This window comes from Chlorocebus sabaeus, chromosome 16 (genome assembly GCF_047675955.1).
Source record: "Chlorocebus sabaeus isolate Y175 chromosome 16, mChlSab1.0.hap1, whole genome shotgun sequence".
NCBI lineage: Eukaryota > Metazoa > Chordata > Mammalia > Primates > Cercopithecidae > Chlorocebus > Chlorocebus sabaeus.
Window position 1 is genome coordinate 48,478,061 of NC_132919.1, and position 18,605 is coordinate 48,496,665.

At 54.9% G+C, this 18,605-nt stretch overlaps 1 protein-coding gene, 1 non-coding gene and 1 pseudogene across 2 annotated transcripts; 1 reads left to right on the forward strand and 2 right to left on the reverse strand.

The window, feature by feature from the left end:
• Nucleotides 1-2,487: 2,487 nt before the first annotated feature.
• DLX4 (distal-less homeobox 4) lies at nt 2,488-8,273 on the reverse strand. Its single transcript, XM_008011549.3, has 3 exons — nt 7,813-8,273; nt 4,249-4,445; nt 2,488-3,818 (listed from the first exon to the last, which is right to left on the reverse strand). Exons 1-3 carry the CDS (start codon nt 8,093-8,095, stop codon nt 3,576-3,578), a joined length of 723 nt encoding a protein of 240 aa, XP_008009740.2. The 5' UTR covers nt 8,096-8,273; the 3' UTR covers nt 2,488-3,575.
• On the reverse strand, nt 4,430-6,103 carry LOC140708797 (uncharacterized; annotated as a pseudogene).
• A 3,141-nt stretch (nt 8,274-11,414) lies between the features above and the next one.
• LOC119622281 (U6 spliceosomal RNA) lies at nt 11,415-11,518 on the forward strand. Its single transcript, XR_005238940.1, has one exon. It is a non-coding gene; the product is annotated as a U6 spliceosomal RNA (small nuclear RNA).
• The last annotated feature ends 7,087 nt before the right edge of the window (nt 11,519-18,605 follow it).

The following is an 18,605-nucleotide window of genomic DNA, read 5'->3' on the forward strand; positions in this document are numbered from 1 at the left end:
CTACCTCCCTTCCCCTCAGACCCCATGTGCCCTTTTCCTCTTCACAGCAGCAAATTACTTGTAATTATCTCACATTGAAAGCCTTCAGGAGCCGCTCCCAAAATTGCTCTAATTGAATTAATTAAATCTCATTTTGCTGGGAGAAAACATGGAGGCATGACTTAAAATAGTATATGGGGAGAGGGAAGGTGAGTGGCCCAGAAAGGGGGGGAAGCCCGAGTCAGCTTTCCCGTAGTAGTACCCTGGACATTCTCTGGACACACTTTCCCGTCTTCCAGTTTCAGCTGACTTCAGACGCACTGTGCTGCGTCTTCTGCATTTGGGACCTTGCCCGCATCCAGCTCTCGAATGATGGTGACCAGCGATATTTTGAGTTCTCCAGCCTCATTCCTCCTCTGCCCTCCTAGGAGGCAGTTCTCCCAGGGGCAGAGGTGAATGGATGGCAGTAGGAATTCTCCCTCGCTGAACCCCCTCCCCTCTCATCCCCCGATAATAACAGCAGTTGTAAATGCCATTTATTAAGTGCTTACTATGTTCCAGGCACCATGTCAAGCATGTTACAAGCACTATCTCATTTTGTCATCACAATCACTCTGCAAAGCAAGTCCTATTAGTATTCACATCTTGGGTGGGGGTGGGAGATGGGAACAAGCAGGGCTCAGAGAGAGGTTAAGTAACTCACCAAAAGTCACACAGCTAGAAGGTGACAGAGCTGGGACTCTCTGTAGCTTAAAGCCTCTGTTCTTAACCATCCAGTCTTGGCCCCCCTCCCTTACTGATCCAATTTTTCCAGTGGGTTTCCCCCAGGGAAAGGAACCATGGGGTTCTCCTTCTACAACACTGATGGCCTGAGGCAAGGGAACGGGCACCTCCTCCACCGGGGGCTCCAGGCCCATCACCACCCAGGAGCTCAGGGAAACTGGACCAGCTCCCGAATGGAAAAGAGATTCCCATTTCCCCTGAAAGGATAGATAGAAGGAAGGGGGCGGGGGAGGGGGACGCTGTCAGCTCAGCTGGCCTCTAGCTGAGAGAGTAATTACACTCCTTCTGCTACTTAACTTTACAACCTGGGCTGTTGTTTTAACAATGTGACTTGTGTTGGGCTGTCCAATTAATCTCGCCTTTGGAGGCTTTCCTAGATGGGGCGGTAGATCTTATCTCGGGTCTGTGGAAAGAGGAGTGTGCAACCTGCAGTGGGCGGGAACAGCTGCCCGGAGGGCCTGTGGCCTCAGAGGAGACCAAGAGGAGAGAACTGGGGCTGGGGTGAGAGAGCCGGTGGAGCCTGGGGCTTGGAGCAAGGGAAGGCATTGGAGGAAGTGGAAGATATTTGTCCTCCTGGCACTCCCATTCCTCACCACTCCTGGATCTTGGCTTTGGTCTACCCGTGCTGTGTGCCATCCCCAAGAGAATCCTCTGGATGTGTTTTGTGGAATAAGGGTGGTCACTGACCCAGAACAGGGTGAGGAATAGGGGCTGAGGAGGAACTGACTGTAGGCATCAGGAGCTGGGGGGTTTCATACCCCTCTGCCCTACATATGACTCCAATTTGGGCTTCTCTCTGGCCTGCAGAGGTTGGCTGGAAGTGTCTGAGAGGGCTTTTCAAACTGGGGCAGGCACCCAGTTTGCAGTGTCTGGGAACAGGTCTAGGCAGTAAGAGGGAAGCTCAACTTGGAAGATTTTTGCCTGGATTTGGAGGCCCCTCCCCCAGCCCCTCAGGCCATGCTGGGCTGGATTCCCTGAATTATTCTGCCACCCTTGTCCTCAGCTCCTCTCCCAAGGCACTCCTTATCCTGCTGATCCTGGTGGGAGTGGGGGTGGTGCTACGTGGTCCAGTGGGGTGTGGTGGCCAGGAGTCTGTCAGGTCCTGCTGCTCCCCAGGCCGCCCGCCCTTCTCGCCCAGCACTGAGCCCCCTGGCCCAGCCTGAATTGGAGGCCCTTGACAATACCCACGCCTCCATCTGTGTTTTCCTTTGCCTGGAACTCACCACACCAGCGTCTGGTCATTCGTTTGCCTCAGTCACCATGGTATCCCGAGGATCTAGCAGAGCCCAGGGTCTCCAAATGTTTGTTGGATGGAAGAGAATTCCAGTTCCTTTTGGTGTTTTCCTTCTCAGACCTGCCCCTCCTCCTTCCCCAAGGTGAGCTGAGGCCATCCTGCCCCCAAGCAGCACACTTCTCCAGGTAGGACTGGACCGGATCTGTGGGTGTGCCCTCTCTCAAGGTGAACAGGGCCTCTCCCTGGGCTAAAGGTGGGGCCTAGGGACTGTAAGGTGCCTGGCTCCCTCTAGAACTGGGCCAGGAGAGCATCTGCTGGGGAGGAGCACTCAGACCCTGCATGAGCATCTCCTGGGTTCACATGGGAGCATATGAAATTGTGGACGTTGTTAGAACATTCCAAAGCCAGAATCACAAAGCTAGTTAGTGGCCAAGACAAATCTAGAATCCAGTGCCTCTGATGCCTGTAATTCCATGGTAGAAGAGTCAGATGGGCCAGAAGAGATGTGTGACCAGGCCCTACCCATAAGAAGTCAGGAAACAAACACATCTCACAGCCAGAATGCAAAGTTTTGTACAAACTTTAATCTCTGGAAGCTGGTGGTGTGAAGCTCAAGCTCTGATTCGTTCTAAATCTGCACAGTTCCTTTGAACAGAGACAGCTGCAAGGAGCTGAATCAATAGGCCTACCCACCTATTTGGGGGTGTCTATACCCGTACTAATCCAGAGAGCTAGTTTGTCCCCATTTCCCCCCAAGTGTTACCAGGTTTCCAAAAGTGTGTGCCCGTGGGTTCATTAGGGACTAGGGATGGGGAATAGGAGGGAGCTGCTCAATAAATACCTATTTAATTATATGTATAATTGGATCCAATATCTATTCAAAAAGGGGAGACGGGGGTGGGGGGGTGGGAAAGAGGGTTTTTTGTTCTTTTTTGGAGGAGAGCATAAATTACCCATAGGTCCACAAATTCCACATTTCTCTGCATCTCTTCTACCTTCCTGGATGTTAGTAAGTAGGTAAATCAGTTATGGGGGTAACGGGCTGACCTCCAGGGAAAAATCGCTGGGTGGGTGGGAGCTAATGGTGGTCCACTTCTGCTTTTGCTCACAAATGGGTTAGGCAAGGCCCAAGGCACACAAAGAAAAAAAAAAAATACTTAATGTTTCTTGCTGGTTTTGCACCCAGGCTGTAGTGGGGATTCAGTCCTTTTCAAGAAGGCAGGGGGAGGGGAAAGAGGGAGAGGGAAGAAGGAGTGGGGGAGTGGCAAGACCAAGGGTCCTGGGGACAGTCTCAACTCCAGCCAATGGCTCTCTCTCTCCAGAGCCTTTGTCCAGCTGGAGGGAAGGTGTCCAGTCCATGGTAGTGGTAGGGACAATGACTATGGCTGAGGTCCTTGATTTAGATGTTTGGGTTAGGGGTACAGCCTCTGCCCCATTCCTTTTTCTCCTCTAACTGCTTGTCCTCCAGAGAAAACCCATCTGGAGCTGGTGTCCTCCCAGCCCAGAAGGGGTGCAGGTGGACTGCCTGGGTCCTGGACTTTGCAGGAGGGCTGGGGGTCTGACCCGCCCTTCCCCAGATTCACATCATCTGAGGCGAAGCCAGGACATCTGAGCAGTGATGCTGATACCAGGCTCCAAAGCTGTTGCCATAGCCACCGGTGGGCAGAGTCCCTGCCTTGGGTAGATCCCAGAGGGAGGGGAGGGGTGGGGAGCAGGGAGATACAGAGAAGGTCCTCCCAGGGAAGTCCCCTTCCTGCCCCCCAGAGTTCTGCTTCAGGAGCTTCTTATACTTGGAGCGTTTGTTCTGAAACCAGATCTTTACCTTTGAGGAGAAAAGGGGAAAGAATGAAAGATCAGGAGGAAGGTATGTGTGAAAAGTTTCGAGAAAGGGAAAGGGATCCAGGTGTAGGTGCAGTCCTGGGAGACCAGAAGAGGCTGGGAACATTTGCTCCAGTCCCCCACGGCCCCAGAAGTCTCCTGAGTTCCTGCCTCTGAGCTAGTATCCATGTCTCCCTGTCTGCCGTACCCTCCTCTTCCTGACCCCCTCCACCCCACCCGCACCTACATGCACACCTTTCAACACATTCCCCCCAAGGCTTACTAACAGCCAGCTATGAACATTCCCTGGAGAACTGTGACAACAGGGCCACAGCACCACGCCATCAGTCATTCACAGCTGGGGCTGGGGGATGAGTTCCCAGGGAACACGTGTGGGGAAGGTGAAAGCTGGGGAAGGATGACACTGGCCCCACCTGGGTCTGGGTGAGGCCGAGCTGCGCTGCCAGCTGGGCCCTCTCGGGCAGCGCCAGGTACTGCGTGTGCTGGAAACGCTGGTTTAGGTGCTGCAGCTGCAGGCTGGAGTAGATGGTCCTCGGTTTGCGGAGCTTTTTGGCTGGAGCCTGAGGGCGCCGCTCCGAGGGTTCCGGGGACGGCCGCGGCTTCTCTGAGTCTGGTGGGCAGCACAACACGGTGTAGGGGGCGAGGAGGGAGCGAGGGGGTAGGATGGGCAGTTTCATAGGCTTATTTGCATCTCGTCTGCAAGCTGTCGGCGGCAATTATCAAAAAGCGCAGCCACCAGGATCGCCCCCTTGGCCCCTGCCCTCTACCTTCCGCGTGGAGCGATTCAACCCCCACGTTCACAGCGCCAGGTGACACAAGGGGCAGGTCTGCTCCCAGGGAGCGCCCACTCGTATGGGTTCTGTGACCCTAGGAAGAAAGCGCCGAGGGCCACAGCCAGGGTACCGCGGCGCCTGCGGTGGGAGGTCGGAGTTCAGCCCCGGGCGGTGGCGCCAGCTTGGGGTGGGGCGGGGCAGAAAGGCTAGGTCCTGGGCTGAGCCGAGGCCTAGAGATGACAGAGGAAGGACACAGCAGGCGGAGGGAACTCAAGAGCAATGCTCAGAGGCTTGAGATGGTGTCCGCGTGGCAGACTCCGGCTGCGGCCAGCGGGGTGGGTTAGAGGCCAGGCTGAAAGGACCTTGAATCCCAGCCTCACAGCGCGGATAGAGACCCCAGGTTTGCCCTGGCCTCGCCTACTGTAACGGGCTGCCCCTCTGCTCAGGCGCATCCCGCAGGAAAAGTGACCATCACTGCCCCGCCACACCGTGGCCGGCTGGTTTCCAGGGACCCCCAGAAGCCGGGTCTGCGTGGGGCAGCCCCTTCCTTCGTTGGGCGGCTCACACAGAGCGGTTCCGGCGGCAGGGAAGGTGACCCGGGTTCCGAGAGCGCGCAGCGCAGCCCGGCAGGGCCACTCCTGGATCGCACTGCGGTGCCGCCGCGGGGGATCTGGTCAGCTCTGGCCCTCCTAGCTCTCCAGGAATCTCGGCCGTGGGACAGCCCGGCCCTAGAATGTTGAGGGGCAGGGGAGGGCTGGGCCGAGGGGTTTCCGTTCTTCGAGCCGGCCACCCTAACCTGCGCGGCTCTACGGGGACGCTGGAGAGGTCCCAGGCGATGGGAGGAGTAGGGCGGATGAAACAGCCGCAATGCCCGGGGGCTTAGGGCAGCGTTCGCCGCATTCCCTGCAGGTCTGTCCAGCCGACCTGAGCCGAGAGAGAGCGGCTTGTGTCCGCCCGCGTCCCCCCACCTTCTTCCCCTAGTCGGGCTCGCCCTCCACACGTCAGTGTACCCGCCCTCGGCCAGCCGCGGTCACCAGCTGCCGTCACCTCCCCCGCATCCCTCACCCGTGGCCTCGGGCGCTGCGGGCTTCTGAGATCCTCCCTCCTCGACCCTGCCTCAACCAATTCCCAGAAAAACCGTTGGGTTTCCGCTCCCGCCCGCGCCTGTCCTGCCTCCGCTGCCTCGACCCCACTGCTGGCAGCTCTGGGCTGGCAGCCCAGAGCCCACCGCGCCTCTCTGGCTGCGTGGACTGTGCAATTCGAGCGGCGACGCAGAGAGTCTCTGAGGCCAACCCGGTTGCTGAATTCGCACAGCCCTCCGCGCCCCATCTCTCCCAGCAGACCCCCTCCAAGTTCCTTCCCTGACAGCTGTCTTTCCCTACCCCAGTTCCAGCAAGTCACGACTGGATCTGCCCGGGTCGCGATCATGGAGCCCCAAGGCCTCTCTCCAGGCCCGCTGCTCCAGACGACTCAACGGGGTGGTGGCGCCGCTCATTTGGAGCCAAACCTCTTCCCAAGGCAGGAGTGGACATAGAGTGGAAGTAAAAGGAGGACCCCAAGCTCTCGATCACACGCCCTCCACTCCAGAGCACCCGAACCCACTAGTTCCAGTAGAGAAATGCTAGAAATGTACTCGAAGGAAATCTGGGTGTGTGTGGTTTTTCGTTGGATGGGGGAAAGTCCTTAAAGAAAATGAACTCTCCACTCTGTTGTCCTTCGATCAAACAAAGGGAAGGCAAGGGATGTGTCAGACAAGACTGACAACACCAACCCTACGGCGAGCAATTCTCCTGAGGACAAGGTCATGGTATTCCCACCCTAGTCCCCAAATGCATAACACAAACACATCTTATTAGCATACACTAAAGGACAGTCAAAGGGATTCATTTGTAAAAACTAGAACTACTCCTCCCTGCAACTGCCCCTGCTCCAACCATACCCCGCAGCCCAGCAGAGACAGCCACAGTTCTGTCACTGAAGGCAGTTAACTTCTGGAGGGTTGGAGGAAGATCCCTAACATCGATGCTCCTGGCCGCATGCTTTGCCCATCTATACGTCAAAAAAGTTGAGCTTCCAAATCCTAGGGTCACTTCTGGCTCGGATGGTTTGTGAGCATGTCAGAGCCACAGGAGAAGGGAGGAAGATGTCTTGGTCCTGAGCTGACTCCAGTGAAGTCACCTAGTGGATATGCCTCCTTGGAAGAGACTGCCAAAGACAATTGCAGGGGGAGGGGGTGGGCAATTAGATGGAGGCAGAGAGTCCAGGGTCCTGGAGGCTAAGCTGGAGCCAGTGCAGATGGGATTGTGGACAATGCCATACCCACATTGTATGTCAGCTCAGCTGCAAGACCCAGGATCCCAAAGATGGGCCAGGTTCTCCACTTCATTGAGGCCTTCCAGTGAGCACTTTCTCAGGAGCTCAGAGTTGCTCCAGGCAACGGGATCTGTGGCCTAACCTACCCCAAAGCCAAACAGTGGAGATGACAGCGATGGCCTCTCCTTTGGCTGGAAGGCTGAGGTAGTCAGGGAAAGATGAGGGACTTTCTGGCCAACTTTTGGCTACCTTCTCGGAACAATGGATGGAGGGGTCCTAGTTCCAGATTCTGCCAGGCCAGCTTCCAGTCAAGGTCAGGCCTGGTCTGAGGAGAGCAGGTAAGGCCAGGGAAGGGAGAGGACAGAGCCTAGAATAAGCCTCGATGTCTACAGCCCTCTCACTAGGATTTGATTTGTTTTTCAGGGTTTGGCTTGATCACTGCTTTCTGAGACTAACCCAGAGAGGGGCGACATGGGGCAGGAAGGGAGTGCAGGATGGGTTGTGGTGGGGGGACGGGGGGGGGGGATTTCTGACCAAAGGACTAGGCCCCCATCCCCACATCTGGAGTGCTTCAGTTTTCCGTTACTAGTAGGTATGCACAGCCCCGCTGCTCCAGGTTGGGGGGGGAAGGGAGCCCTTTCGCCCATCTTTACACAACTGCAAATCGAAACCAGGTCGGTTTTGAAAGGAGACATAGATCAACTCTCCCCCGCCCCTCCCACCGTGTCTCCCGCCCCATCCCTTCACCCTCCCCCCCACCACCACCACTTCCCAGGGAATCCAAGTAAGGTTTGAATCCCGCTAGCTGCGTCCAACCAGGCGAGGGAGAAGTTTAGGGGCACACAGGAGCCGAACCCCAGAGGTGGGAAGAGCCGCCACGGCCGAACTTACCTGCCTCGCGTTCCTGAGGGTGCTCTGCGGGGCCGCAGAGGGGCTGAGAGAGTGCCGCGGGTTGCTGGCAGGGCAGGTAGGAGTCTCCGGGGTTCGCTGGCTCGGTGTAGGGGTAGGACAGGAGGTGGCCATACGGCCTGGAGTAGGACAAATTGGGGGAGGCTGCGGTTGTAGGGGACAGGCCAAGCGGGTAGGCAGCCGCTACCGACGGGACGGGGGCGAGATCTGGGAAGACAGCTTTGGAGGCGTCCCGGCCGGGGAGGGGGCAGGGCAAAGAGGTCATTGTGTCCAGGGCCCCGGCAGAAGGGCCATGGCCCGGCACGTAGTCCGCTCCCTCTGCCAACTCTCTTTTCCAAGCCTCCGGCGTTGGGCCGGACTGGCCCCCCAGCCGGCAGCCCCCACACTTAAGATCCCAGAGAAAGAGTCTCTCTGAGCCTCTTTCAGCGGAGAACGCGCGCCTGGGAAAGGGGTTCCGGGGGGTGCCCCCTCATGGCTTTCCCCTCCCCCCTAAATCCAGGGGGGCCCCCTCCTCTCCTTCGGGTTCGGTTCCCGGGACCCGACGGGGGCCCCGCCCTCTTAGACGTCCCGGATTGGCTACCGCCCGCGGTGACCTCACCGAGACTTGGAGCCGCGCCCCGCCTCCCGGGACAGCCCGCGGTAGAGAAGTGTGAAATAGGAGGGGGGCGGTGCGCACTCTCCAGGCCGGTCTAGCTAGAGGTCTTCTCCGAGAGGTGATGGGGTTGCAGGGCGATTGGTGCAGTCCAGGAACCTCGGTTATAATGGCAGAAATGCTAGAGAGGTGGCGAGTCTGGATGCCCAAGGGGCAGGGAGCTGCGCGGTGGGCAGAGGCCCTGCGGCTGCGGAGACTCAGGGAATCTGCATTCGCAGTCTCCCAATTTCGGGGTCTACACGTCGATTCTGGTCCAGCCGCAGTGGACCTGCAGGGGAGTCAAGTGCAGACCGCCTGCGCCAGCCGCTTAGTCAGCGCGTCGGAATGCGCCGCTGCTGAGCGCCGGCAGTTTGTTGGTAAATAGACGCCGGGGCTGGGAGGGTGCCGCCCGGCGCCCAGCCTGCCCCGTACGCGTGTGGCGCGCACGCCCCCGCGGGGCGCCCTGGGCCTGGCACGCCGAGACCGCCGCTGCTGCACCCCACCGCCCCCCGTGCTGGCTTCCGCTTCCGGCAGGGGCCCGGGTTTGGTTGCGACACCGCAGCTCCTCGCAGGCCCCCGAAGCTGAAGAAGGGATCCGCCCTCTGGGCTTTAGCCTGTGTGGTACCCCGCCTTTGCTGGCGCCGCGGGAGGCTGAAGTGTTGCTTGAACCCGGACGAAATCTGGGAGTGGGAGATGAGTCCAGTTGGATGGCTCCTGGGGGGGCACAGGAAATACTGCAGGCCAGTCTCCCTGGTGCATTTTCCAGGCTGTGTTCAGGACTTGCTTCTAAACATTAGTATCCATGGCCTTGATGGACCCGTGTCCACGTATACAAGCATTTATTGACACGTGTACACAGCTACACAGGCACTCCATTCAAATACAACATATATACTCACATATACCAACACAGAGGTGCCTACACTGATGTTCACACTAGCATTTGTCTATAAAAAGAGAGGTTCATTTATAGATCTGCAAACAGTTTAGGCTGTGATGTGCATACATCTACACACCTAAAGATGAATAAGCACTATCTCTGAATAAAACCACTATCTAGTACTTGTCTCTTACATAGATTCACGAGTATACAAGTCAAATCACTGGTGTGCGTACTCGAAAATATAGAAGATCCAAGCACATAACATTTATACTTGTGTTCCTGCCCTATGAGAGATACCTGTCCACACACATCTAAGATGCCTTATGTTGTTAGGGGAGAGACCGTTCCATCCCTAAACCGCCAGTCTTCACAAATTCCCCCGCATACCCAAACACCTGTTTCCACTTTATGCAACTTGGTAGGCATATTCATGTTTGTACACGCACACATGCTCTCCTTGTTAGGGTTCAGAGTGAAGGTAGCAGTCGTAGAATTGGGAGATGGAAGAGGATGGTGATAAGAAAAAGAGGAGATCAGGCAAGGTGGCTCAGGCCGGTAATCCCAGCATTTGGGGAGGCCGAGGCAGGCAGATCAGTTGAACTCAGAAGTTCGAGACCAGCCTGGGTAACACAGTGAGACTTATCTCTACAAAAAGTACAAAAATAAGCTGGTCATGGTGGTGTATGCCTGCAGTCCCAGCTACTCAGGAGACTGAGGCAGGAGGATCACTTGAGCCCTGGAGGTCAATTCAGCATGAGTCAAGATCGTGCCACTTCACTCCAGCCTGACTGACAAGTGAGACTCTATGTCGAAAAAGAAGGAGAAGGAGGAGGAGGAGGAGGAGGTGGCAGCCTGGAAGAATAGGAGAAAACACTGGTTGGGGAATAGCTTAGCCCAGGCCTCCTTAAAGAGGCAAAATCAATCAAATGGGTGTGCAGGGGTGGTTGGAGCTCACTATCAGGCATCCTGCAAGGAGGAAGAGCAAGTCTATTTCAAACTAGACTCCCCAGTGGAATAGACAGAGGTGAGTTTTTCCAAGGAGAGACTCCTCTAGCACCTGGCTTGGAGCTCTTCATCTTGAAGCCTTGGAGCAGGGAAGAAGGGGCTCTTGAAGGGAAGCTTCCTCCTCTGGGCAGCTGGAGAACCCACTCCCCTCTCATCCAACAGGGTGTGGAGGGTTTGCTCAGTAGAGAAATGCTTATTCTATGTGGGACTATCTTTCTTCCTTTCTTCCTCAATTCTAGCCATGCCACCATCTCCTTAGAGCTGGAGCTGTGAACCTGTGAGGATATATATCCTTCTAAACCTTCCATTCTACCATCACCATTTTCCTCTACAGGGATGGAGGCAGCCTTACAGCAGTGCTAAGGAGAGGTTTCAGGGATGGCATCAAAGGTGTGCATCAAAGGAAGATAATGTGTTTTGGGTGGGGTTAGCTGTGAGGGAGGGTTTTCCAAAGGAAGTGCTTTTGAGCTGGAATTGACAGGATGAGTGGAAAGACATTTCCTCTTAGAACCATATGCATAGAATTCTTTCTTATAAGACCTAGGAAAGAAGGGAAGGCATGGGTTTTCTGGCAGGGCTCTGCCACAGTTGGCTTTGGGCATCCTCCAAAACCAGGAGGTCCCCAGTGCATACTTGTCTTAAGTTCTAAGCTCTCAGGGCATCTCTGAACTCAGAGGATCTTCACCCCTATGCAGCCACAGGACATACTCTGCAGCCCTTTAGAATTTATCAAGCACTCATAACATCCAAGTCCTGTGCATCTACACACACACACACACACACACACACACACACGCTCGAACCCCAGGTACTATTATCCCCATTTTACAAATGAGGAAACATCTCCTTCCATCATCACCTGTTTCTTCAAGGCTCCCTTCTCCCATATTCCAGAGGGTGTGGGGCTGGGGCACCTGCTTGAGATAACCTGGAGTGTCCTCAGAAGCAGGCTTCCCAGGGAGGGATCCTCTCCAGTAGGACTCTCATCTCATCAACCTCAGGAAAGGTGGACATGGTGAGGATGTGGGCTGGGAAGCGCAGTAATCTCGTATTGGATCAGATGGGAGAGAGGATGCTTACTTAGGAAAAAAGTTGGACCAGTACAGAGACGATTAACATGGCCTTTGCACCATGATGACAGGCAAATTTATGAAGCAATTCCATATTGTACCAAAAATTTTTAAAGAGGGAGGGCTGGCTTGAGACGCTTGAGGCTTGGGTTCTGGTCCAGTTCAGCCATGAAGTTGCTGGTTGGGATAGTTTGCATCAGTCATTTGCCTTCTCTGAGACTGGTTTACCCAGAAGGGATATAAGAACTGAGCTGGACTAAGAACTCCAAGCCTTTGTCATTTGCTTTACGACAAATTGCAAAAACTAAAATCCAAAACCATAAGAAGACCAAGAAGAAGAAGAGGGGAGGCGGAGGGATGGAAAGAAGGAAGAAAAAAGAGAACTCTCTCCTGTCACTACCAATACCTCAGGCCCCTGGGTCGTCACAAAGGCCAGAAGTGGCTCTCCCAAGTCTCCCTCACAGACCTTCTCGCTTAGCGCAAGCGGCCTGCTCGGAAAACTCCAGCACCCTGGCGATGCCGTGGGGGGCAGACTTCGGCGTCCAGAGTTGGGGGGAGGGCATACGGCGCCTCGGGGGTCTAGGGATTGGGCCGAGGCGCGGGGATTGGACCTGATCCGCTAGGTGGACGGTAGTTTGCTTACTCTTCTCGGGTCGCCGGGTAAATGCCATCGCAACCGCTCCGGTAATAATTCCTTGCGCAGCGTAAGCACCCACGGCCGTGGGATGCACTCCTTGTTTGATCACCCCGAGTTCCGACTTTCCTGGTAGCGGGAATTTCCTCAGAACCAGCCCCTTCCCTGGCGGTCTATCACGGGCACCCCTAACACTTGGTGAGTGCGCAGAGCTCTCGGCACAGTCGCAGGGCTCGATACGGTGCTTACCGTACGCCCCAGGAGCAGAGGTCTATGTCTGCCCCTGCAGCCGGACGCCGAGGTCTGTAACCCCGAGCCAGCACTCAGAGCCGCACCTGCGCGGCTCTGCCCAGGGAAACAGAGATTCGACCGCGACCAAGTCCTCCGCACTCCGCGGCCCTTCCGGGGTTATCCGTGCCCTTTCTCCTCCATCCCACCCTCCGGCCCCAGAACGAACTTTTTGTATAGTGTTGTCGTTCGCAGTGGATTTTAAGTTTTATTTGGAAGGAGCTTTCTTTCTTAGTAACTCAGGTTGGAGAAACTGAATAATTCGGTTTGGCGGCAGGAGGAAAGGAATCAGATCTTCGCTCCAGCCTTCCTGAGCTTGGCCCCGCGCGCTGTGGATAGAGCCCCAGCATTCAGCGAGGCCCGGAGAAGGGCAGTCTAAAGAGACCTGCATCTCCCTCTCCGATTTGACTTTTCCTGAAATTTGGAATGATTGCGCCTCTTTTTCTCTTTCTGATCGAGCATTTAGTGCTAGCGCAAGCCGGGCAGCCGATCGGTTACTGAGCCCACCGCCAGCCCGGCCGTGTGCTTCCATTTGCGCTCACCTCCGTGCTCCCCTGAGCGTTTTCTCAGGGATTGGAGTTCCCGCCTCATTTTCCAAATAACCCTGGAGAAGCTCCCGGGGGAGGAGAAGGGGAGAGGCCTTGGGGTCAGCACCACTTCGACCCCAGCACTGCAGTCGGGCTCCCCACGCCCGTCACCCGCTCCGCCATCCGCGACGCTCTCCGGAGTCGTCTTTGCATTACTTGCAAATTTCAGCCTCTGCTCAGGAAAAATCTTGTACTTGAGATTAGCTGAGATGTTTTATGCACACACTAAACATGTTAAAAACAAAACTAGGAACAATTCTTGGACCTGGACATTCCCCCGCCACACACACACACACACACACACACGGGGTGGGGGACGGAGAGAGAGAGAGAGAAAGCGGTTAACAAAAGATGGGGCGGTTTTGAAGGTGTCTTGGAAGCAGGTTGCGCCGCTGGGGAGCCACGCGACGCTGAACTTCGCTGGGTGCGGGAGCAGGAAACACCCCGGGATTGGGGACGCGTGGGCTGGGGGACGCGTAAGTTCCAGGCTTGGTGACCCAGAGCTCTGAAGTTTTCCCTTGGGTGTCCCAGCCCCGGACCCGGTGGACCGAAAGGAGGTGACCGCACCAGGAGCTGGACTGACAGACCGCCGGCTGGCCTGCCAGGGCGCCCTGGGGAAACAGTGATCTGGCGAGAGGCCCTGAGGCCAACCCCGCTGCAACGAATTTGCCGGGCCCGCAACGAAGGCAGCTCCGCCGGGATTTTCAGACCTTCCCAGACTGAGGCATGGAAAGTTGGCATTTCGCCGACGTCTTCATCGCCTGGTGCCGAGTGAAAGCCTGAGGTGGGAGTAGTGGGAGTTGGAAGGTGCCTTTAGCGGCAACATCGAAGACAATGCGTGCACAGGCGCACATAATATAACACAGCGCTCACGCGCGCACACACACACATCACAAACGCATAGATGCACAGATGCACAGACAGGTACTTCCGCAACCCAATGGCCTCAGCATATACTCCAGAGGCAATCACACAGCCACATCACACATACACAACAAACACAGCACACGGCCACCACACATACACACACAACCGCCCCCCCCCACACACACGCACACTCACACCTGCCCTCTGGACCCTTGGAGTTGATGGAGGGTCTACAAGGGTGGGGTTATTGGTTCAACTTTTTGACCAGTGACCCCAGCCGAACCAGAGCCTTTGGAAGTCCACACTGCTTTTCTTTCATAACAAAAGGTCTGGTCTCTGAATCCTGATCAGGGCAGCTCAGCCTGGGAAGAGACAGCCTTACCTCTGCTGGTTTGGGCCTGGGAGAACAAGGGAAATACTGCCTTGAGGAGGAGAGCGGAGTGGCCGCGTGGGGGCACAGACATACCCACACCCCTTCCCTTCAATGTGAGAAAAATAATCACAACTACAAAAAACCTCAAACTCAGCCTTTCCCTCTGTGTACCCCTGTGTTGGGCTCCTGGGTCCCCAGGCCTGGTGTAGGGGGAGGGTAGACAGAGGTAAGGTGAAAGGTAACTCAGTCCCACCCCGACTCCTCCCGCCCCACATCTCTCCCCAAACCTCCCCCTCACCTTGCTCAGCTATGGAGGGGGGCAGGAGTGGTTGGCGGAGAGGAGGGTCCTGGACCCACTCTCAGTGGTTTACGGAGGGGGTGGTGCATCGCGCACCTCCTCCAGCCTGGCTTCCATCCTCGGCTGTCAATCACCCTCATTAAATCTTCCACACTGGAAGTTCACCAACTGCTGCCTGGAAAAGGCTGGGGGATGTGGTGAGGGAGAAGGAAAATGGGCAGAGAAGTGGGGAGGGTTTGCTCTAGCTTTGTAGGGTGAGGGCAGTGCAAGCTGGTTGGGGAACCGAGCCCCAAAGACTTTCCATCTTCTCAAGTCAGTTTGCCTCTCCCTCCCCTGCACACCCGTACCAGACTCTGAGCTGACTCTCACCTGTCCAGGTTGGACCTTGGGGAGAAACAGCTCTTTGCAGCCCAAATTCTGGCATGAGCCCCAAAACTAGTGAAGAAGGGGAGCTCAGTCCCACACTCCCAACCACCAGTCAACCCAATGGGGCACTGCTGCCTCTGGTGCTTTCCACAGGAAAGTGGGGGAGGGCAGGGTAGTAGACCTCGGTGTGTAGACAAGAGGAAGCAGATGAAGGCTCTATTCTTGGAGACCCCTCTGAGGAACATTGCAGAGCCTGTCCCAGGGCCTTTAGGGGAGAAGGGGAGCAGTGGCGACCTGAGGCCTTGTGCCTTGGGTAACACCATAATATTGATAATACTAGCAAACACTTAAGTGTTGTCTGTGCTCCAGGCACTTTGCTAAGCCCTTACATTTTATTGAATCATCACAAGAATTTTATGTGGTACATTCTCTCTCTATAATATAAGACATACTCTGGCCAGGCACAGTGGCTCACGCCTGTAATCCCAGCACTTTGGGAGGCCGAGGCGGGTGGATCACGAGGTCAGGAGTCCAAGACCAGCCTGGCCAACATAGTGAAACCCCGTCTCTACTAAATAAAAATACAAAAATTAGCCGGGCGTGGTGGCATGTGCCACAGTGATCTCAGCTCACTACAACTTCTGCCTCCCAGGTTCAAGTGATTCTCCTGCCTCAGCCTCCCAAGTAGCTGGGACTACAGGCACCTGCCATCACACCCGGCTAATTTTTGTATTTTTAGTAGAGATGGAGTTTCACCATGTCGGCCAGGGTGGTCTCAATCTCTAGACCTTGTGATTCATCCATCTTGGCCTCCCAAAGTGCTGGGATTACAGGTGTGAACCATTGTGCCGGGTCACTTAGAAATCTTCACACAATCCTGTAAAGAGAGTCTTTTTTTTTTTTGGTAGGGTCTCACTCTGTTGCCGAGGCTGGAGTGCAGTGGCAAGAACACGACTCACTGTAGCTTCAACCTCATGGGCTCAAGTGATCCTCCTGCCTCATCCTCCCAAGTAGCTGGGACTACAGGCATGTGCCGCCATGCCTGGCTAATTTTTAAATTTTCGTAGAGACAAAGTCTCGCTATGTTGCCCAGACTGGTCTCTAACTCCTATGCTCAATCAAGAATCCTACTCTTGTTTTTGTTGTTGTTGGTGGTGGTTTTGTTTGTTTGTTTGTTGAGGCAGAGTGTCACTCTGTTGCCCAGGCTGGAGTGCAGTGGCACGATCTCGGCTCACTGCAACCTCTGTCCCAGGTTCAAGTGATTTCTGGCTAATTTTTGTATTTTTAGTAGAGACGGGGCTTCACCATGTTGGCCAGGCTGATCTCGAACTCCTGATCTCAAGTGATCCACCTGCCTCAGCCTCCCAAAATGCTAGGATCACAGGCGTGAGCCACCATGCCCGGCCACGAGAACCCTATTCTTATCCTCATTTTACAAATGAGGAGACTGAGGCACAGAAAAGGTGTGTGCAAGGCCTGCATCCACTTGGCTGAAAAGCAAGAAAATGAGGAAAGAACTGAGACTGAGAGTCAGAAGGATCCACACTGTGGAGGGTCTCAAATGCCAACCAAGAGCTTCAAATGGGGCCCATAGGCAGTGGAGAAGACCAGATGGGAGTGGAGAGGCTTCCCAGGAGCATTTGGGTAGCAGGGTGGGTTGGGGAGGGAAGAGTCAGGTGGTCGAGAGAGCCCAGTTAGGAGGCTGTTGCAATAGGTCAAGTATGAAGTGAGAAGGGAAGGTTCAAGGGGGTGGCGGCAAAGGTAATGGAAAGGAAGGGAAGCATGAGAAGAGTGGCTCAAAGAAAAACCCTACTGGGCCAGGTAACTGTACCAGAGAGGGTAGAAGCAAAAATGACTGTGAAGTTCCTGGCCTGGGCAACCAGAGGAGCTGGGTGCCTGGTTTACAGATTCAGGCATTTGATGGTGGGGATGAACCACGGACCAAGATCCTGGGTTAGATGTTCCCGCAAGCAGCCAGCCACACTGACTAGTTTGTCCCTGCACAGATGTCCTTCCCAGTCCTGCCTGTGTGCACAGGTGAAATTTACATGTATGCAGATGCATGCAAATAAGAGTAACCTCATTTGGGCCCTGAGCCAGAAGCCAGTGAGGCAGGCCCTCTCCCACCTCCAGGGAGGAGGAGGAGGACCGCCCCAGCCCTGACTCACTTGCTGACATGCCGCCTGGAATGCCACCTCCCCAGCTGCCTTCCTCCAACTTGGGGAACTCGCTCCTGGAATCACCATGAAGCTCAAGCCCAGAAGATCGCAAGCAGGAAAGACTTGGGGCTGGGGTTGAGGACTTTCTAAATCAAAGTAGTGAGGTATTTTGAGTCCTCCTGGCAAATCAGCAAGGGGCAGGGGACAGGAGGAGGCAGGGCAAATGCCTAGGGAATATGACATTTTCCCTACAACATATATGGCCTTCCCCAAAGCACGTGGACATCTATAACTACAGTGGGGCCTCATAATAACTTGTGAAGTAGGTGGTTATTTGCCCCATTTTACAGGTGAAGACACTGAGGCCCATGTCTTAAAGTGCCTTGCTAGGGAAAACCTCACTCATGTATACAGAGCAGGATTTTCAATCCAGGCCTCTGACTCAGTGCCTTTTGCACTGCTTTATGGTTTGGTGCTGGGCTGAGGGAATGGGCAGCTAACTCTGGAGTCTGGGGCTCAGTTTGGAGAAACTGTTGACTCTCAGGTATCCAGTTACAAGAAAGAAATCTCTAGTCTTCTCAGTCCTTAAGGACTTCAGCAAATAAGTGAACTCTTCTCTCTAGACCTAAGGCCATACCTCTCAAGTGGGGTGACAGACCATGCACCCCACTTCCGGCTTCTTCAGTGTTCTCTTTTTAAAACATCAGCTAGATACAGAGTCTGTGTAGGGTGCCATGGGAGACTGGTCCCACCCAATAGCAAATTTAGCAATTTGTATATATTAAAATTAAGGAAAAAAAAAAAAACAGGCCAGGCACAGTGGCTCACACCTGTAGTCCCAGCACTTTGGGAGGCCAAGGCGGGTGGACCACCTAAGGTCAGGAGTTTGAGACCAGCCTGATCAATATAGGGAAACCTCGTCTCTACTAAAACACAAAAATTAGCTGGGCATGCTGGTGCATGCCTGTAATCTTGTCCACTTAGGAGGCTGAGGCAGGAGAATCACTTGAATCTGGAAGGCAGAGGTTGCAGTGAGCTGAGATCGCACCACTACTCTCCAGCCTGGGTGACTGAGATTCCGTCTCAAAAAAAAAAAAAAAAGATATGATAGATATGAGTGTATTGCTCTGCGTCCAGGCTGGAATGCAGTGGTGTGGTCATAGCTCACTGCTTCACTGCTGCCTCAACCTCCCAAGCTCAAGCAATCCTCCCACTTCAGCCTCCCAAGTAGCTGGGACTATCGGCGCATGCCACCATGCCCAGCAATTTTTTTTTTTTTTTGAGATGGAGTCTTGCTCTTGTCACCCAGGCTAGAGTGCAGTGGCGCAATCTTGGCTCACTGCAACCTCTGCCTCCCAGGTTCAAGCAAGTCTCTGCCTCAGCCTCCCGAGTAGCTGGGATTACAGGCTCCTGCCACCACTCCCGGCTAATTTTTATATTTTTAGTAGTTTCACCATCTTGGCCAGGCTGGTCTTGAACTCCTGACCTCGTGATCCACTTGCCTCGGCCTCCCAAAATGCTGGGATTACAGGTGTGAACTACCGCACCTGGCCCAGCAATTTTTAAAAAAATTTTTGTAAAGATGGGGTCTCAGAATGTTGCCCAGTCTGGTCT

What these genes read in the sequence shown, in the direction of transcription:
- DLX4 (XM_008011549.3), bottom strand. Translation starts at nt 8,095, where the DNA reads ATGACCTCTTTGCCCTGCCCCCTCCCCGGCCGGGACGCCTCCAAAGCT. An exon ending in CCCTCAGGAACGCGAGGCAG is followed by an intron (nt 4,446 to 7,812) that starts GTAAGTTCGGCC and finishes GCTGCCCACCAG; the next exon opens with ACTCAGAGAAGCCGCGGCCG. An exon ending in TCGGCCTCACCCAGACCCAG is followed by an intron (nt 3,819 to 4,248) that starts GTGGGGCCAGTG and finishes TTCTCCTCAAAG; the next exon opens with GTAAAGATCTGGTTTCAGAA.